This window comes from Mycteria americana, chromosome 6 (genome assembly GCF_035582795.1).
Source record: "Mycteria americana isolate JAX WOST 10 ecotype Jacksonville Zoo and Gardens chromosome 6, USCA_MyAme_1.0, whole genome shotgun sequence".
In the NCBI taxonomy this organism is placed as follows: Eukaryota; Metazoa; Chordata; class Aves; order Ciconiiformes; family Ciconiidae; genus Mycteria; species Mycteria americana.
The window spans coordinates 58,333,534-58,353,088 of NC_134370.1; the positions used below are offsets into that span (position 1 = coordinate 58,333,534).

At 39.9% G+C, this 19,555-nt stretch overlaps 1 protein-coding gene across 5 annotated transcripts in view; it reads left to right on the forward strand.

Moving 5' to 3' along the window:
- The window catches only part of SEMA6D (semaphorin 6D), a 31,680-nt gene extending 14,984 nt beyond the window's left edge, over positions 1-16,696 (forward strand). The window contains exons 2-19 of one of the 5 annotated variants that reach the window (XM_075506065.1): positions 1,744-1,900; positions 2,264-2,375; positions 2,975-3,035; positions 3,148-3,210; positions 3,301-3,402; positions 3,623-3,713; positions 3,991-4,110; positions 4,567-4,655; positions 5,436-5,653; positions 5,762-5,893; positions 6,090-6,245; positions 6,329-6,502; positions 7,251-7,391; positions 7,493-7,570; positions 8,377-8,468; positions 8,811-8,867; positions 10,729-10,896; positions 13,018-16,696. In XM_075506065.1, the coding sequence (XP_075362180.1) occupies positions 1,792-1,900; positions 2,264-2,375; positions 2,975-3,035; positions 3,148-3,210; positions 3,301-3,402; positions 3,623-3,713; positions 3,991-4,110; positions 4,567-4,655; positions 5,436-5,653; positions 5,762-5,893; positions 6,090-6,245; positions 6,329-6,502; positions 7,251-7,391; positions 7,493-7,570; positions 8,377-8,468; positions 8,811-8,867; positions 10,729-10,896; positions 13,018-14,321 (3,267 nt within the window). In that variant the 5' untranslated portion in view covers positions 1,744-1,791 and the 3' untranslated portion in view covers positions 14,322-16,696. The remainder of the gene's footprint in view (positions 1-1,743; positions 1,901-2,263; positions 2,376-2,974; positions 3,036-3,147; positions 3,211-3,300; positions 3,403-3,622; positions 3,714-3,990; positions 4,111-4,566; positions 4,656-5,435; positions 5,654-5,761; positions 5,894-6,089; positions 6,246-6,328; positions 6,503-7,250; positions 7,392-7,492; positions 7,571-8,376; positions 8,469-8,810; positions 8,868-10,728; positions 10,897-13,017) is intronic. The other 4 variants (XM_075506067.1, XM_075506069.1, XM_075506070.1 and 1 more) reach the window with 4 other exon arrangements.
- The last annotated feature ends 2,859 nt before the right edge of the window (positions 16,697-19,555 follow it).

Genomic DNA, 19,555 nt, shown 5'->3' on the forward strand with positions numbered 1-19,555 from the left:
CAGTTTGTTTTAAGTTTGCTCATTAGTAATTTAACGCAAGATGCTTCAGCTGAAGAGGCCATGTCAGGACAAGGAAGAGCAGAGGGAAAGTGCCAGGAGTCATTAGTGTTTATTAACCACTGCACTCATCAATCTTGACTAAGAGCACAGCCTATTCGTTCTGGACTGGTGGACTGAGATACAGAAATATCATTAACAGTGGAAAATGCGTCTTTTCAGGTCAGTCCGTAATGGACAGGCATTCAGACAACACCCACACCCCCGTCAGCAAGTCTTACCAGCCTTTAAGTTGGTCTCCTCACAGTCCAGCCTGAACTGACAGAGCTCAGCAGCCTTGTGGAAGGAAGAAGCCCTGTCCCTAGCCGGCCATAGTATCAATTAACAAATACAGTATTTTCATCCCCAGTAAACATTACTGGAAGGTTAAGTGTTGTTATGAAGGGGGTTTTTAATTGCTTTTCAAATTATTAAATGATTAATACTTGTGTGCTTTGCTGGATCAGGCCTGGCACTTTGTGCTGGCAACGTGTACGTCTCACAGCAATTCTTGAAACATTTTTTCTGTTTAGACAAAGAGTTTAATAACCAATTTCAGCAACTGCAAGGCATGGAGCTGGTGACTCAAAGCTCTGACCTGTGAATCAGGGCTGAATGAATGCCTCCAAGAGGTTGGAGGAGGGAATAGTACTACATTTGCCAGGTTTCTAATGAGAAATGTGACCCCTGCCCAGACCACTTGTGGTCATTAAGGATTGCATTTCACTTTGAGATGCGTTTTCTTGCATCCTACCCAAATTGCAACTTGAGTAGTTACATTCTGCTCACTAAAATATCCCTGCGGTTTAATTGGAGAAGTTATGTTTCCCTTCCTCTCTTAAAAGCTTTGTTGTATAATGTTGTGGTGCTATCATAAGATGTGCTGTGTAATCTATAGTGCACGCACACACACAAAAATCCCCACCGTGAATGTCTCTGAAGTTGCTAGCTTTCTACAGTAACAAATAGAATTAGGGGGAAAGTGGCACCTCGGGAACCCAGTTCAGCATTGTGCCCCCATTTGAGTCTCTTGCCACCCTTGCGAAGCCTGTGACAAGCACTGTCACACTGCAGAGGCAGCATTTTTACATTTATTTTGCACATGTGTAAATCGCTGCACAAGGCAAAGCACCGCGGGTCTGGTCCTAGACATAAGGTCTTTCGCAGTGAGCATGTCAGGCTTAGTATTATGATGGCACAGCCTGGAAACAAGCAATAATTTTAAAACATGGCATGGATGTTCAGACAGATTGCGTGTGTCATGACTTTTTGTAGATAAGATTTAGGTATTTTATGGGGAAAGGGTTTTATTGGATGACATTCAGTGATAGAGGGGATGGAAAGAGATTGCAGTTTAATTAAAATTCTAATCCCAAGTTTGACAATTTTTCTTGCCAGGTCAGCAGCCTGCATGTTCTGTTTGTGATTCCCGTGAATTAAATGGGCTGACAGTCATCAGCTTCTTCGGAAATGCCTGTAAATCCAGCTAAAAATTAGCAAACGCCAATATGTTTCAGAGCAGCTTTGAGTGGAGATATGTCACGGAGCAGTTTTCCATCAATGTACATACAAGGAGCCTTTTGTAAGCACCAATTGAGCACTGGCAGCAGTGGACTAAAATACAAACGAAAAAACCCTTCTGCAGTAGGAATTCACGTTTGCTGTCCTGTGCTGCTGAAATCTCACTGGCCTGTTCCTGTTTTCCAGGTAGTTAAACAGTGTTGCCACAAAGGTAGTACTCATCTTTCACCAGCCATGAGGCTTCCTCTGCTTTGTGCCTCCGTGATGCTAATGAGTCTGTCCCAGTGCAGAGCTGTCAGCTTCCCTGAAGATGAGGACCCTATTAACATTGTTGACTACCACTGTAAGTAATCTGCAAATGGTGCTAACCGCTAGGGAAAAAGTTTTAATGTGGTATTTTTTTCCTTGGGAAGTTAAAAAAAAAAAAGGTCTGTTTTCTTTCAAATTGAAATGTGTTTACTGGCTTTGTATCTTTAATAGAACACTTAATCATTTTCTTAAAAAAGCAATCAGAAATACAGCAATAACTTTAGGAAAAAGAACATTTGCTGACATTAGCCATCTTTTTCTCATTTATATTCAAGACATTACTCAAGGAATTTAGTTTAAACCCTTCTACACCTAGTATATACAGCTAATCAATGCCATATATTGATTCTTTAGCTCTATAATCCTGAGTGATGGTGTAGCCCATTTTTACTTGCAGATTCAAGGCAATATCCAGTATTTAGAGGACGCCCTTCAGGCAATGAATCTCAGCACAGACTGGACTTCCAACTGATGTTGAAAATTCGAGACACACTTTATATAGCTGGCAGGTAATTTTCCTTCACTCAGTTCATTAGATTAAAATTCTTTTCTCTTCTAGTTTTGCATTAATGTGTAAAATTCATTTAGAAAAATCTGCAGAATATGACAAAAATTAGAATTGGGGGTGGACTTCCCAGAGAAATATACCGTATCTATGGCCAGTGCATGAAAATTGGATTTGAAGGCTGCAGTTACTGTAGTTATGCTAAAACCAATGATCAAATACTCTTTTCCCTCTTTTATATTACTGCCCTGATAAAAACCTCTCCTGATCATTTTAAACTTGGACTGACACATCAGGGATGTAGGAAGCGAGGATAACACACTTGAATATTTACAGTACGGATTAGTCTTCAGCAGAACGGAGAGACAGAGATGGATAGCTGGACACCGTAGGTGCTGTCTGAGGACCACACCAATAAAAATCAAAACCACCCCACGTTGCCCATGACCAACCTTCTTCAATTTATATAAAACACAGAAAATCCATAAGCATTTCATAGAAGTTTCTGGTCTAACAAAACACTCTAAAAATAGATTTAGCTTATCAAAAATAAGGCCAATGAGTTAATGAATTTACTTGTGTCTTTTTACTCTTTGCAAACAGGGACCAGGTTTACACTGTAAACTTGAATGAAGTTCCAAAATCGGAAGTTACTCCAAGCAAGGTGGGTAGATATAGGTGCTGGCAAGGGAGAGGTGTTTTCTTTGGTTTTAATTTTTTTTAAATTTTTTTTGTGGAAAGGAAATCAAATGTTCTTTTCTGGCTTGATTTAACAGAAATTAACATGGAGGTCAAGGCAGCAGGACAGAGAGAACTGTGCCATGAAAGGCAAACATAAAGTAAGTTTAGCACATACATTATAGAAAAACAACACTAACATTTTTTATATACGTGAAGTCTGTGATTAATACATCTTACTGTCTTTTCAGGATGAATGCCATAACTTCATTAAAGTCTTTGTTCCAAGAAACGATGAGATGGTGTTTGTCTGTGGAACAAATGCATTTAACCCTATGTGCAGATACTATCGGGTAAGAATGTTGAAAATGTCATTAATCTGTTACTGATTTTGCTTGCACTAGTTATGCTATAGCAAATACATCCAGTGTGATTGGAGAGTGCTTCAAGGTGAAATAAAAACAGACAGAAGCCAATGTGCTGAATTAAGTTTTCTGGAAAGACAATTTTATGCTTTTGTGCCAGTGTACAAAATAGAAATGACACTATCACCCATTTATTTTTCTTCCCCAGCTGAATACCTTAGAGTATGATGGGGAGGAAATTAGTGGTTTGGCAAGATGCCCATTTGATGCCAGACAAACCAATGTCGCCCTCTTTGCTGGTAAGAACTTTTGCTTGTAATGAGTCTAAATGATTAATGACACCAAAGGAGCCAGAGAGCTTTTAAAGCGAGCACAGGAAAGCTAAAGGTGTCATCGTGCCCCTGCTCTTAAATTTTTTAAAGGGCCTCCAAAGGATTAGAAGCTGACCTGTTAATAAATAGGTTACAGCAACTTGGGGAAGAGTGGCAGTAAAGAAATGGGGAAAAACGCAGGCTAGTCAGAATTCTGTAGATTATTAAAGGCCTCTTAATACCACGTTTTCAACTTCCGTTTTAGATGGAAAATTGTATTCGGCAACAGTAGCAGATTTCCTGGCAAGTGATGCTGTTATTTATCGCAGCATGGGGGATGGATCTGCCCTAAGAACAATAAAGTATGATTCCAAATGGATAAAAGGTAATTTGGGGGAGTATTTTCCCATACACATGGCAAATGTAATTTCAGTGGCACAGAGGGTCAGGTAATTCACAGCCAGCGTGCTTTACACGTATGCTCCAATGTCAGCATATATGTGGCTTTCGATACAGTGTGGTTACAATAAGAAAGCGGTTTACGAATAAAGAAAAATTTTTGTTAAATACATCAATGAATGAATCTGCAGGAACAAAATACCTTAGCTGAAATGCAATTCCTCTGAGGCCTTTTTACAGTCCATCAGCCAACGTTAAAGACTTCAAGTTCATTTAAGCTCCAGTGCACCCATATTTGGACATCCTAAAGTATCTGGTAGACTGGAGCTCATGTTAGCTGGTATGGACCCATGGAGAAGCCACCAAGTCACACAGCGTAGTCAGTGTCGTGTCCCGATTGAGTAGTTCTTTGAAGCAACCTTCTCCTTGCTCTTTCTTGCAGAACCACACTTCCTCCATGCCATAGAATATGGGAACTACGTTTATTTCTTCTTCCGAGAAATTGCTGTAGAGCACAATAATTTAGGCAAGGTAGGTATTGTCTCAGCGAGCTGCCAGGTAGCCACGAGTCGTAGCCGAATGAGATCATCCTAAAACAGTATCAAGTAAAAAGCACAGTTTGCAATATGAAACAGGGACTAGTACAAAGTTTGCGCAGTTTTCCCATCATTATAATTTAGGGGGGGGGGGGGGGGGGCGGGGAAGGAATAGAACAGTGCACTCTTCAACCAAAGAGTTGCTTCTGTTCTCTATGCCTTGCTGTTAGGCAAGCTCCCTACAGGTGTCTTTTAGTATTGCTGTTGCCTTAGTGTTGCTGTTGCCTTAACACTTGTGGCAAGTAATGGAAAATCTGAGGGTTTTTTCATGCTTATTAAAGAAACAAAAGAAAACAACACAAAAGAAGAGTTTCAAAGAAGTTTCTCTAATGTCCCTGGATATTGAATAATTCAGTCATGCCAGTACAGAGTATAATACTCATGCCTCACCATGGAAGGATATTCTATAATAAATTATTAAATCCTTTACACATGGTTAATTAAAGTCTTTAAATCTCACTAACAATATGATTTTGAAGGGAAAAAAGGGTGGGGACAAGCTGCAGGGTTGCATTTGCTTGGTGATGCATTAAGATGCCTGTGCACTACGAGCTAAACACCGTTTGCTTTCATCCTTTCCGTGCAGATAAATGGCACCTTCCTGTTAACAAAATTATCTTTGGTGTTTTATTAACAGCTCAGAAACAAAGCACTGTTTTCCTTGCATCTCTCAAGCCTTTCTCCCTTTTCCTTTTGGTTTTTTTGCCCTTCACAGGCAGTGTATTCCCGTGTGGCACGCATATGCAAAAATGACATGGGGGGGTCCCAAAGAGTCCTGGAAAAACATTGGACATCCTTTCTGAAAGCTCGGCTCAACTGCTCGGTTCCTGGGGATTCATTCTTCTACTTTGATGTTCTGCAGTCTATCACAGACATAATAGAAATCAATGGAGTCCCCACGGTTGTCGGTGTATTCACCACACAGCTTAACAGGTGAGAGATGAGCAACCTTACATCAAAGGTAGTTCTCTGGTTCTGTCTTACACTGAGATTGGTGCCATTGTAGCCTGAGTTCTTGCAACTATTTTTCTAATCTTACAGCATCCCTGGTTCAGCAGTGTGTGCTTTCAGCATGGATGACATTGAGAAAGTCTTCAAAGGGAGATTTAAAGAACAAAAGACTCCTGACTCTGTTTGGACAGCTGTACCTGAAGACAAAGTACCAAAGCCAAGGTAAAAGGTTCTTACTCATGATGCCATAATACTGTCCTTGTAAAGAGCTACCTTAAATCAGCTGCACTCTTCAGTGTCTTGTCAGGTAAAAACCAAAGCAGAGCTTTACACTTCAGCCATAAGGATGCTCATTAGCAGGCTGCCTTCTCTCATTAACTAAAATACCAAGAGGAAAACAATGTTGTTCTCCTTTCAGACCTGGCTGCTGTGCAAAACACGGCCTAGCAGAGGCTTACAAAACCTCCATTGATTTCCCAGACGAAACACTCTCCTTCATCAAATCTCATCCTTTGATGGATTCAGCTGTTCCCTCAGTCACTGAGGAGCCCTGGTTTACCAAAACACGTGTCAGGTACGACACCATTCAAAAATAGCATGTGTGAAAAGGAAAACAAGCAAACGCACTGTTAATGATATGCCTTTTGGTCTTAATAGATACAGATTGACAGCAATTGCTGTGGACCACGCTGCTGGACCCTACCAGAACTACACAGTCATTTTTGTTGGCTCCGAAGCAGGAGTGGTACTTAAAATCTTGGCAAAGACCAGGCCTTTTTCTTTGAATGACAGTGTATTACTGGAAGAAATTGAAGCGTATAATCATGTAAAGTAAGTATTACCAGAACACCTAAGCTCTCCATCTAGTCCTTGGTACCTAGCTAAAAAAGTTATGGTAAACGAAAACCAACTCATTATAACCAACATCACGACTTGTTTGTCATTTCATGGTGTTCCTCATGTTGAATAACTTGAAAATATTTGGTCACTTGCCATTTTGCATGGGTTGAGTGAACAACCTAATTCCGCTCTAGTGACGTCAGTGATACAGTCTAATTCTTCCACAAATAGCTGCACTTCTTCCTGAATATGAAACGCCAGAACTATCTGCTGCTGTTAAAAAGAAATGATGTGAGCTTATCTTGAGGGTTTCTCAAGAGTGACCAATAATGTATAAACTACATCTAATCATTTTAAACTTGATTATTCTGTCGCAAAGAATTTGGGGATGGAAGCATTCCAATTAGACTCTACAGGCGTCCAGTACAGGACTCCTGTTCTGCTCTGTTGAGATCTTTATGCCGACTGAGAGAACAAAGAAAATGGATTTGGATTTTTTTCCTACGTAGTTCAGCAAAATTGTCACCTAGCTGTAAATAAGAGCCAGAAGCTGGCACTCAATTACCCATAGGTTTGTTTAGAAATCACTCAGCAAAGACTAGTAAGTTACATTTATATATGTAAAAAGTCTCTTTTCAGTATCTACACAGACAATAAATAAATGAAATGTTTGCAGTGTGCACCGCACAAAGTACTACAGTTACTAAAATAATGGCCTCCCGTTATTTTTGCTGAACAGGTGTAACACTGAGAGCGAGGAGGACAGAAGAGTCATTTCCCTTCAGCTGGATAGAGACCACCATGCTCTGTTCGTAGCATTCTCCAGCTGCGTCATTAGAATTCCTCTGAGTCGGTGTGAGCGTCACGGGTCATGTAAAAAGTACGGCCCCGTTCCTGAACTCCCCCTTAAAGGAAGGGCACTAACATCTCTTGGGAAGGAAGTAAAAAATGCATGATTTTTTGGGGTTTTTCTCTTGCAAGGGCATGTATTGCTTCACGGGACCCATATTGTGGCTGGTTAGACCACGAGGCATGTGGAAGAGTGACACCAGGCATGCTGTAAGTACTGCTTTTCAAATTAGCCCAGCATCTCTACATACGCTTTCTAGACCACGTAGGCTCATATTCTATGCCTGTTCCCTTGCACTCAATTAATAAATCTCCATTTTTTTAGGGATGGTTTTTCAGTGTACTGTATATGTAAGAGAACAGAATGCTAAAATCTGACTTAATTCTGCAATTTTTAGGCGAAGACTTGCTTTCAGTGGGAGTTTTACATGTGTGTGGGAGGACAAGCAGACCTGTAGGAAGAGCAGTTGGAAGCAGGAAGGCAGGAAATTGCTGCCTGCAAACCTGAGCAGCTCAGAGAGGACAGTACACAGTGTCCCCTCCCAGGCATGCTCACGGCCAGGGCACAGGCAATTGCAAATACGAAAGCACAGGATTCAGAATGGGAGGAGAGAAGATTTTGCCTCCATGCTGGAGCTTGGGTGATATATATGCATACCAAAGGCGTTTTGCACAAATCAAGTCTGTAATATACAGTGCGTTAGCAGCTGTATCTTAAAAAGAGGCCTTTGTAGCAAGCCAGTGCAAACTTTAACTAGTATAATTGGACGGTTGTATCCAAAACCAAGAGCACGCCCAATGTAGAAGACATGATGAAGTTGTTGAAAAATGGGATTTTTTTTCTATTTCCTGGCATAAGCACATACATAGAGTTTTAAAGCCTGCTTGTAACTAACTTGTGCATTTTGTAAAACAATTTTTTGGGCCATACAGTAGCTCTTGTATATGTTTCCATTTGCTGCTTCCAGAAAAAAAAAAATCACCATTTGTTTCCCTGCTAATACTGTTAATTGCAGGTTCTCTTTGTTTGTTTCATACAACCACAGCACTGGAGGATATGCACAAGATGTCGAATACGGCAACACAGCGCAGCTTGGGGACTGCCATGGTAAGGCATAGTCATTGCTGCTCGTTTATAATGTCTCAACAGTAGTCTGTGGCCACACCTCACTATGGATGCTAAATTTATGATGAGCTTTTCAGTAACATGATGAACACATCACCTGGTGTTACTGTGAATGTTCACAAAGCTGAGCTTTTTGGTCCTGGGTGGCAGTTTTGTCTTTCCTTCACCAGTTTACAACTATTTGGGGTCTACAGCAAAGTATTGAAGAATTTATTTTTTGTAACCAGTAATATTTTAGTTTTTATTTTCCATTACTCAGGTTTGAGATCTTTTGCTTTCTTTTTGTTACTTTTTACTGATTACTTGTTCCTTTAATTCTTTTAGAAATTTTGCCTACTACAGCTACACCAGATTACAAAATATTTGGCGACCCAACATCTGGTTAGTTTTTTTTAATTTTTTTGAATTAATGACCTTTACTTTCCTTCAGTTCAGCATTTTCAGCCCTTTTTTCCTTCCTTTTGCACAGTTGGCAATCCTCCATTTTTGTGCTTTTACTCATGTTCCCACTGATGGTAAAGATAGTCAGACTCTTCTCACTCAGCACTTCACCCTGTGTAGCCGCATGTTAACAGCTCATTATTTATTGAGACATCTTTTATTAAAGAGCCTGATTAACATAGATGACATCTTCACTGCACGAAAGTCCACTAAGCTTTACTCTTTATCCCCAGCCATGCATTTGTGAATGCCCCTATTGGTCATCTCTAGTAGATGAATGGCAGAATTTCATCATCTTCCTTCTTACCTCTCCTTTCCTCTTTTCCTTCTTTCCCAGCAAGCTTTTTGCACAAATACACATTTTTTTTCTAAAATGTGTATTTCTATATTTTTGAAATGTTTTAAGTAGTTTGTGCTAATGGAAAAAATTTAACATCACAAACTGTGCAGCTGAATGAGGACTTGTGTAGACAAAGGTGGCTTAGAAAAAACTTTATGCATTATTGTCAGATGGACTTTCACATCCTTTTCTCCTTCAGTAGTTTTTCTAATAGTGTTTTCACCATCCAGCCCCTGGTGTTCAGGAAGACAGGACCCAGTGCTCCTCTGTTGAACTCAAAAGCAGAGCCTGTGTTGACTTCAACAGGAGCAAGACTGAGCCCTCATTTTCCAGTCTTCGCTCCCAGCACTTGGTCTCTGCTTTCAAACCAAGGGCACATTTCTGATTGACAAATATGAAAATAGTCTATTTGTATGTTAAATTTGTAAGAGTGCAACAAGAACAAGAACATTATTTTGTGGTTTGGTTTCTTATGATATTTGCACTTCTGTAACTTGACAAGAAGTAATGTTTGAGACAAATATTTTCCAGATATATTTACCCATAATGTAAGTTAGAGACTCACTTAGGAAAGCAAAACAAAACTGTGTTACATGGAAATGCTACCTTGCTTGCATGAGTGTTTACCTTATCAACTGAATTTTCAAAGTGGTATTTTAGGACACAGATAAACCTGAACCTTATTTTCAAGTCCTGAATGAGTGTGCTTTTGAAGTACATTTCTCGGTTAGATCTCGAGCCATAGACATTCATGCCTAAACCTACTGGGACAGTGAACACAAAATACTTGAGCGTGCAAAGTAGACTTTGGATTGTAAACCCAATTTGATGTATTTCCTCCTCATGTGCGTTTTCACGTAGGCTATGGTGGTTCTGTTCAGCAAACGTACTACAGAGGAACCAGGATCTATGCAACATTGTTCCTTAGGAACCATTACAAAATAGAGGTTAAAAACATTCCTTTCATCCCCACCTGTAGAAATGGCTCATTCAGCAGTTCCTGGTATACCGTAATAGCACTAATGGAGCTGATCTGGTTTCTCAGGCATAACCTGTCATGAGTGTGTATCTTTCCAAATAACTTCTTTTTTTTTTAATATGTTTAAAAGGCAGCCAAGTATGTTGTCTCCAGTGAAGAATATAGTAATTAAGTAGAATAAGTTGTGCTTTTCACCTCCACCAGTTGCTTACTTTAACTTTTGCGCTGCTTTCATGTTTGACTTCTCTGGCTTTTTGGCTAGCAGCTGTTGATGTTTTAATGTATTTTTTTCATACTTGAAGTTTTCAACCAATTGATTTTAATCGGCCCTCTGTGCTTCTACAGAGTGTAGGGGGTCACATTTTGCTCTGACATGTAACTCCCATTAAATACTGTCTCCAGCTATAGCTTAGATGTGCCATGAAACAGTGAGGAAAGCCTGACTGTAATACACATTAATAAAAATCTGTTTGCCACCACAGACATGGAGTTCTCCTCAGCTTCCATTACCACAATGGCAAGTATCCCAGTTATATCACCTAAAGTGATTGGTTCCTGGAAACCTAAAGTGACTGGCTCTCGGAAATTTGTAGTTCAAGATGACCCAAACACTTCTGATTATTCTGATCCATTATCAGGTGTCCCAAAGGGTAAGGCCTTACCAGGGAATACATTGCAGCTGAATGGAAACCTGATAGTCTCAGCATTGTCTAAGGCTTAAATGTAACAGCCATGATTGTTGGGCTATATTTTACACCCATTTCCTGTGAATATGCAGACAGTGCAATCATGTTTTTCATACCTACTTATCCGGTGTACAAAGTGCTGCTTAGAGCTTGTAATGGGAAACACAGATAATAAGCTCAGCCTTTTATTCCTGGGGTGCTCCAAAGCTCCCATTAAAATCAGTGGGAGTTCTGGATGCATTAAAAAAATTACATTCAAGACTTATCTGCACCTCTGGTGGTTGTTTTCAAACCAGTCTAGTTTGGATAAGGCTATTAGTCCTCATGAACGGTTGCTTACAAGAGCTTAATGGTGGTTTTTTTGTTTGGTCGTGGGTGGGTTTTTTTGGGGGTGGGGGGAGCAGAAAACAAAGCACAGCTCCATGACAGATCCATACATTAAATGGGGCATATCCCAAACTCTGCCTGCCTGCAGCATGTTTCTGAAGAACGTGGGTCAGATCTGAGTAAGGATGTGCTGAATTTTTATTCTCTGGATATGAGCATCAGTTTACAGATGATCTCGGTACATAGAGAGACACACAGAGGTTTTAATCTGAACACAAAAAGAAACATATTCTGCATGTAATTCATCTTTCTGTAGCCATTCTTTCAGCTAAGTGAACCTTTGATTAGGCTCTTACAGCGACAGAGACTGTAATTCAGTAGGACTATTGCAGTCAACCAAAGAATCGAGAAGCTTCCAGTCCCATAACCAAAACTTAACACAAGTCTTCATCAGGACACAGAATAGCCGGGTGACAGACATGTTTGCACAATTCTGTATTTACTGAAAATCTCACCAGCCAAAAACCATTTGTGTTTTATTACCATTCACCAAAACATATCAGGTTTCCTATCAGCCATTATGGCAGTGCATTTGTCATTTTAATTTGTTGCAGTTATTTTCTGTTTTGCTTTAAGTTTTTCTTATCATTTGCTCTTGGTTCTGAATCACATTTTGTGTCATAGCTATTAGCGAACTTTACTCATGTTTTCTTTCTCCTTCTGCACAGCGCCATTAAAACCTATAACCCTGAACATTAACAATGTTCAAAGGCCTTGCCTCTAACAAAAGTGAATCTGTTCCTTCCCTCTTGCTCTCTTATTCTAACATCCCTTGGGATAGTTAACAGAATAACTTTCATTAAAAACTAACATTGTCTTAGCTGCAATATGTCTGTGGTTGCTTTAAAAATCTCAAAAAACAAAGGGAGCTTGTTAATACACAAATAAAAAACTAATCCAATATTCAACTTCTTGGTCTAAGCTTAAAGTTTTCTAAATTTTAACATTCTCTAATAACTTAACCTTGCAAGTTGTTTTTTTTTATGTTATGCAAGTATTTCTGTTCATTATTGACTAAAAAAAAGAAAAGAAATATTAGTGCTCTAACAGAATGACATAATCTTGAACTTTGGAAATTGTACACTTGTATAATGCAAGGTGTGCCACTCCAAGGCTAGCAACCTTTGGATGTATTAGTTTAAAAGTTTTGCACCGTATTACATTAACATAGTTACAACAATGCAGTATGTACATTATACAGTTTTACACAACATTTGCATAATCCTGTCTCTCTTTTGATACTGATTTACGAGTTGGGCAGAAAATTGAGAGAGAAATCCATCCATGAGTTATTAATTGCTATCTGGCCCAGTAGCACCTTCTAACCTCAATTTTCCAGCAGAAATCATTAATGTTAATAACATTCAGGCCCCTATTTGTGAGCCTTAAAGGAAATTTGGGGACAGGCTAAGCCGAATGTAATATGAAGGGAGAAGCTTCAACAAGCATTCCTCATTATCAAAGAAAATGAACAGTCTTCATTTAGACTGATCAATGCTCACACAGTCATTTTTATTTATAAAATTATTTGCATTCACCAGTGCTGTGGACTGCAGGATCCAACTGAGTTACACTGACACTAGACACAGAGCACTTACACACGCTTACTAGACGCTTCCCTGAGGGAGGCTACCTTCTTCTGAAATGTATCGGTATGAAGTACATGTAGATTTATGATATACTGCATGTCTTTTGCAGGTGTAAGGTGGGAAGTACAATCAGGAGAGTCCAACCAAATGGTACATATGAATGTCCTAATCACTTGTGTCTTTGCCGCTTTTGTCCTGGGAGCCTTTATTGCGGGAGTGGCCGTTTACTGTTACCGGGATATATTTGTACGGAAATCCAGAAAAATACACAAAGATGCAGAATCGGCTCAGTCCTGTACTGACTCCAGTGGGAGCTTTGCTAAACTGAATGGGCTGTTTGATAGTCCCGTCAAGGAATATCAGCAAAACATTGATTCACCCAAACTTTACACAAACCTGTTGACTAGCAGAAAGGAGTTGCCCCCAAACGGTGATACGAAGTCCATGATGATGGACCACAGGGGCCAGCCTCCGGAATTAGCTGCGCTTCCAACTCCTGAATCTACACCAGTTCTTCAACAAAAGACTCTGCAGGCTATGAAAAGTCAGTCGGACAAAGCGCATAGTAACCTCAATGCTTCACGAAAGGAAACCCCACTAAAAAGCCCTCAGTTTTTTCCTTCCAGCCCTCCACCCCACTCTCCTCTAAGTCATGGGCATATTCCTAGCGCTATCGTTCTTCCCAATGCTACCCATGATTACAACACATCTTTCTCAAATTCTAATGCGCACAAGGCAGACAAAAAGATGCAACATATTGATCATCCACTTACAAAACCATCCAGCAAAAGAGACCACAGGAGATCTGTTGATTCCAGGAACACCCTGAATGATTTTCTGAAACACTTAAATGAAACTACTAGTAATCCCAAAGCAATTATGGGAGATATTCAAGTGGCCCACCAGACTTTAATGCTGGATCCAATGGGAAATATGTCTGAGATCCCACCTAAGGTTCCCAACAGGGAGGCATCTTTATACTCGCCTCCATCAACTCTTCCGAGAAACAGCCCCACAAAACGAGTGGACGTTCCCACCACTCCTGCAGTACCAATGACCTCTTTGGAAAGGCAGAGAGGTTATCACAAAAATTCTTCACAAAGGCATTCAATATCTGCCCTTCCTAAAAACTTAAACTCACCAAATGGTGTTTTGTTATCCAGACAGCCTAGTATTAATCGGGGGGGGTACATGCCTCCCACAGCAGGCACAAAGATGGACTACATGCAAGGGACACCTGTCAGCGTTCACCTCCAGCCTTCCTTGTCCAGGCAAAGCAGTTACACGAGCAACGGCACCCTTCCTCGTACAGGAATAAAGAGGACACCCTCCTTAAAACCCGATGTGCCACCAAAACCCTCATTCGTTCCTCAGACAACTTCAGTCAGACCACTGAACAAATACAGTTACTAGGACATGTCTGTGCTAAAAATGAGTGGGGCATTGACCTGTACAGGTTGTGAGATGATGTTGTGGTAGACACATAAGACAGAGACTTGCTTGTTATTAAAGAGAACAAAGTGGCCAAAGAAACTGTCTTTACTTCAGCAACATCTGTGTCTTGCCACATGTAGCTATAGCAAGACTTCGTGTGCTTGCTAAGAGCAAACACAAGAAACAAAGGAAAGTGCTGGTCATTACATTTCTTTTGTTTGGAGCTAAGGAGACATGTAGCACAATGGGGTGGGGGCTACTTTACTGTTCTAAATAGCTAAAAAAAAGTTATTGGGAAAAAAATCAGTAAGCAAATACTTGAAAAATGGGTTCCATTTTAGACTGCCATTAAGCGTGGTCCTTCCCATTAAATGTGAACATTTTAATATGTATGCATTCACCTTGCCTCTTGCACAAATGTCAGAAAATGGTAATGTCTCAATGAATATCTGGGTTAATAATCAATTTGCTGGAATTCAGTCTCTGGCCCAACTGTAGCATTGTTATTTTTTTCTCTCCATGTGTGTGGCATTTTGTTTGTGCCACAGATAAAGCTGTGCGTGTGCGTGGATGTGCGTGTGTACTGTACACACTAGGATGTACTTAGATTCCCATTGCATCTTCTATGCTATGGAATTGTTTACATTGAGCATGACTGAACAAACAGATGACTCTGCCTTCTGCAGCCCGTTGGGTTCAGTTTGGAGACAGCTAAGGATGAACTGCGCATCTCTGCCAGCCTTCTGAATGATAACGCCTTGATGAAATAGTCACCCAGTGAAAGAGTGCAGATATCTTTAATTCTTCATAACTCTGTTGTGCTGCTATTGATTCAGAGCTGTGCATTTCAAATCTAGTGTTTTGGGCTGGAACGGGGGAGTTTTACTGTGTTTCCACAGTGCCTCCATCCAATACCTGGACACTGTGAACTTGAGCCCCTGTACTTCTCATTGAGGGCAGCTAATAATCAATTCACTTGGCAAAGGCCTGTGTAACTAGAGAAGGTTACGTTTTTGTTGCATTTAATAATGCCCTACACACTGATAGACTCTTGTCAATAAAAAAGAAGAAACAATTGGCCTGGCAGAAGCAGTCTGTGAAAACTCAACAGTAGTGCAATCAATTTGTTTTTGTTGTGTAATGTAAGGTTTTTTTTTTTTCCAAAGTCATGCAGGTAATGACAATATTCTGTAAATATTATGTGTGAGTTTACCTGAATCTGTGCATTTTGTGCCTTATTCATGCAAATGATAAACGTACTAAAAAAAAAAAAATAAATCTGTCAAGTGTTCTCACTATAGCACATATCTCCCGAGTGCCAGTTGTAAAACCTCTCAACAGCACCCAAAAGAAAAAAAAAAAGATAAAAAGCAAGAATAATTAATGGTAACTAAAGGCAGCCTACAATCCAAGAAGACAGCAGCATTAAATCACCTTACCATGATAAACATTCTACTCCAGCTCTCCGAAGGATCAAACAGTTATAATGTGAAATCAAATGAGGTTTCTAGGGTAATGGAACACCTGCTAAAGTTGTGTAAGCTATTTAGTAGGTTTTACAGAATCCACTTGCAGCTGATGTTCAACACAGATGGCTATTTTAGCTTGCAAACTACACACTACCACATTGTTTATTGAACATAACTATAGAAATAACCATGGCAGAGGAATATTCATGAATTAGCGGGACAAATAACTGCAATGGGTTTCAGAGATGGTGGAGATTTATGTTATGTGTTCAGAGGGGAGAAGAGGTTAGTCACTGAAAACTGGATCTCTGTTACAGAACAAAGAATAAAGGATAGAAGTAGTCATTTTTTCTTGTAAGGCTGTAAGGGACATTTATTTCCTGAGACCTCTGGATCCAAAAATCAATGATCTCTCTTCCTAAACACTTCTGTCTTGCAACTAAAACACTACAGATTAATAACTATTAAAAATATACTCAGTTGTCAAAAGACACAAACTGATCCGAATTCACTTTACAAATATTAATTAATACAGACTTGTGTGAAACCGAAAGATAAATGTATGTGAACCCTGATAACCTCCTGTAACATTGTGCTGCCTTGTAGATGGTAATGTGAGTTCTCTCAGTATTTATGTTGAAATTTCTAACATTCAACCTAGTCCTTATTCTGTTAATTTAATAATAAAAGATGCTTTATCCATTTGTGCAAAGGTAAACGCAGATTGTATCTTTTTTAATGGTACGGCATAAAAAAAGTAACCCTTAAATGAAGCTGCTCTATACTATAGAGTACTTTAACATGTATAGATATCTTGTAAACTTGTATTGTGGATGTGTAAATAATACGTTCTTTGGGTTTTTAACACCGCATGTAAAGTCAAAATAAAATATTCCAATGTACCGAGTGTCCAATTTCATTATTAGTGAAGCTAGTTTTAGGTGCGTTGTTGTTGGGATTACAACAGAGAAAAAACTCTGCTTGCCTTTACTAGCTCTGTGAAGAGGGCACAGAGAATCCTCTCATCAGCCTTACAGGGGACTGGCAGAGGCAGACAGCGAGGCACACCGGTGTCCTTCCATTTTCATTGCAGCCACAGGTTGACACGCGTGTTCTTGAGGGAGAGCGCGCGTCTATAGATGACTTTCAGCCTTCTGAGTTAAGCATAAAACGTCAAAAGTAACTGGCACGCAGTGGTAGAGTGTAGTACAGCATCAGGCTTGCCCATATGACACACCAACAAAATGCACCGAATTGGAAAATACATAATATACGCCCATATGATGCCTTTATTGGAGCTTGATCCAGGTTTAGCTGGGCTCTGGTTCCTGCGAACCTTTCTTGTTAAGGTTAGAAAAATACCAATTTTGTGCAAATACAGTACAGTTTTGAAAGAAGATAGTGTGTTCCTTCTAAAATGTAGGCTACAAAAAGATAGAGATCATTCCTGGCAAAATTCATTGCAGACCCTACATAGCAGGACATTCCTAAACACTTACTAATGCTTAATAATTGAAATTCACGTTTCAGGCAGACAGTAAAGCCCAACAGAAATATACATGCCATATATTTAATATGTGCCAACATCACACGTAATTTTAAAATAATCAGGGTCATTTAGTATCAGAAAACAAATATAATGTATTCTTTTAATTAAAAGTTGATTTTAGATAATGGATAAAAATGATTTGTTATGAGATTATGCTGACAAGGTATTAATCATTTGAAATTACTGTGCATGTTATAACAATACAATGGCACCTAGTTGTATCTTACTAAAAAAAAAAAAAACTTTTAAAGGGAAAAGAAACGTGGTGCTAAAAAGAAAATCCCAAACCTATAATGGCTCAGTATGTATTTTTTCTAGTGCAGAAGCAAATTTAGATTTCTTTTTATTGATGTAGGGTTTTTCATTGGATGTCTTTACATACGAAATGAAGAATCAAACACCTAGAGCTGCCATACGCTGCAAGGCTGTGCTGCTTTTCCACTTCAGCTATGCCTTTGGCATGACAGTGTCGGCCAGTATGGCTAACGGTGTTCCCTCTGGGAAGGGGCAGGACCTTTTGAAGCACACCTACTTGAATAATTTTGAGTCAGGCATTAAGGGTCATAATGAGAAATTACAAACAGTTATTTTCATGACATAAAAGTGCATCTACAACACAAATGATGGAATATTTTTGTTCAGAAAAATATCTGTATTTATTCTATCTAAAAGGTGTGACCGTTTTCCACAGTTGCTTGGTTTGGTCTATATTGAACCAGCCTTTGCTTAACCAGAGTGAAGTGGTGGCTGGATGGGTCTAGCCAGACAATCATCTCTCCTGACGTGCTCTGCCGGGCTACATGATGGGTGCAAACACCAGAGAAGTCTATGAAACCAAATATTCACCGTTTGTTAGAAAAATAAGTACAAGAGCAAACTCTGCCTTTACTAACAGAGAGGGAACATGGCAGCCAAAGGCTAACCAGCCATAACAGCAGCTTTTAAACGGCTTTGTCTTTAATGACGATGCCAAAGCAGCGACCTACAGACTCCCCATTCTGAAAGGGAACTGCAACAATAAGGAAAAGTGTAGCAAGAAAAGAAATGAAAGCAATTTCAGTTTTTCTCCTCAGACGCTCTCCTGGGTCAATTGGTTGGTTTTAAGCATCCTAAAAGTCTTTCTTGAAGAGCAATCTGTAGCTGATGAGCGTGTGAAGGGTGCTTGATGCTGACGGGCAGAACACGCTCGCAAGGGGAGGTCCCAGGCCCAGAGCACAGCGTTGGCCGGAGCACTCGGGGCTGCGGAGAGGCGCGGGAAGTCCTGGCATGGGCGCACGAAGGCAGAGGAGAGGCTCCTGCTCACCTCCGGCTTGCTTTGTTTTTTGCAGAAAAAAACCATAAATAATTTTTAACAGAACACAGACAAGTAAAAAAGGCGAAACAAAAAAGGGCTGCAGGCCCATAGTAGTGAGATGATTGCAAGAATACCAATTTGTAAAGCCGTGAGTAGTTATCTGTATGACTGTGCTGCCAGCACAAACCTATGGCCTTTTAAATTGGGGTCTTAAAGTAATCAGAGTGGTTACAAAAAATCAGGATGCCTCTGTCTTAGTGCCATCTTGCTAATGACTCACTCTGTGACCCTTGGAAGATTATGCAGGGTTTATTCAATATAATGGATCCTCAGAAGGCAGGGTTCTTAGTTGGAGTATGTGCAGGTGGTCTGTTTGTAATGTTTTCCACTTAGGAAGGTTTTCCTATTTTTTCCTTCTCCCTCTGTGATGCTGAGCACCAGCAAGGACATCTTGCAGGCAAATAAAAGGAAAGAGGACTCCCTTCCCATCTGGGAAAGGTTAGTATTTGCAGGAGTGGGAAGGAGTTGGTTGGTATTTCCCCAGGTGCCTATTAATTTCATGGGATGGAAAAATATTTTTTAAAAATTGATCACGACAAAATATCTCATAAATGCAGCATCTGGACTTCAGCTGGGATGTGCAAGCTTTTCATATAAAAAGCAGTACCAGGAGACCAACCTACCAAGACTGCATTTGTTGTTCAAATGTCATCATAGCACAGTATGAAAGAGCAAAAAACCAAAGGATTTGGGAGAAAAAAACCCCATTAAATATTTAATTAGATTCAGCTTTGCTCAGAGAACTAGAGATTTTATTCAATCATACTAAGGTGCAACTGGTGTGAGGGCCTGACTCCGGACCAGCCGTTGCTGCCTGCCTGCAAACTTTTTCATAGAAATA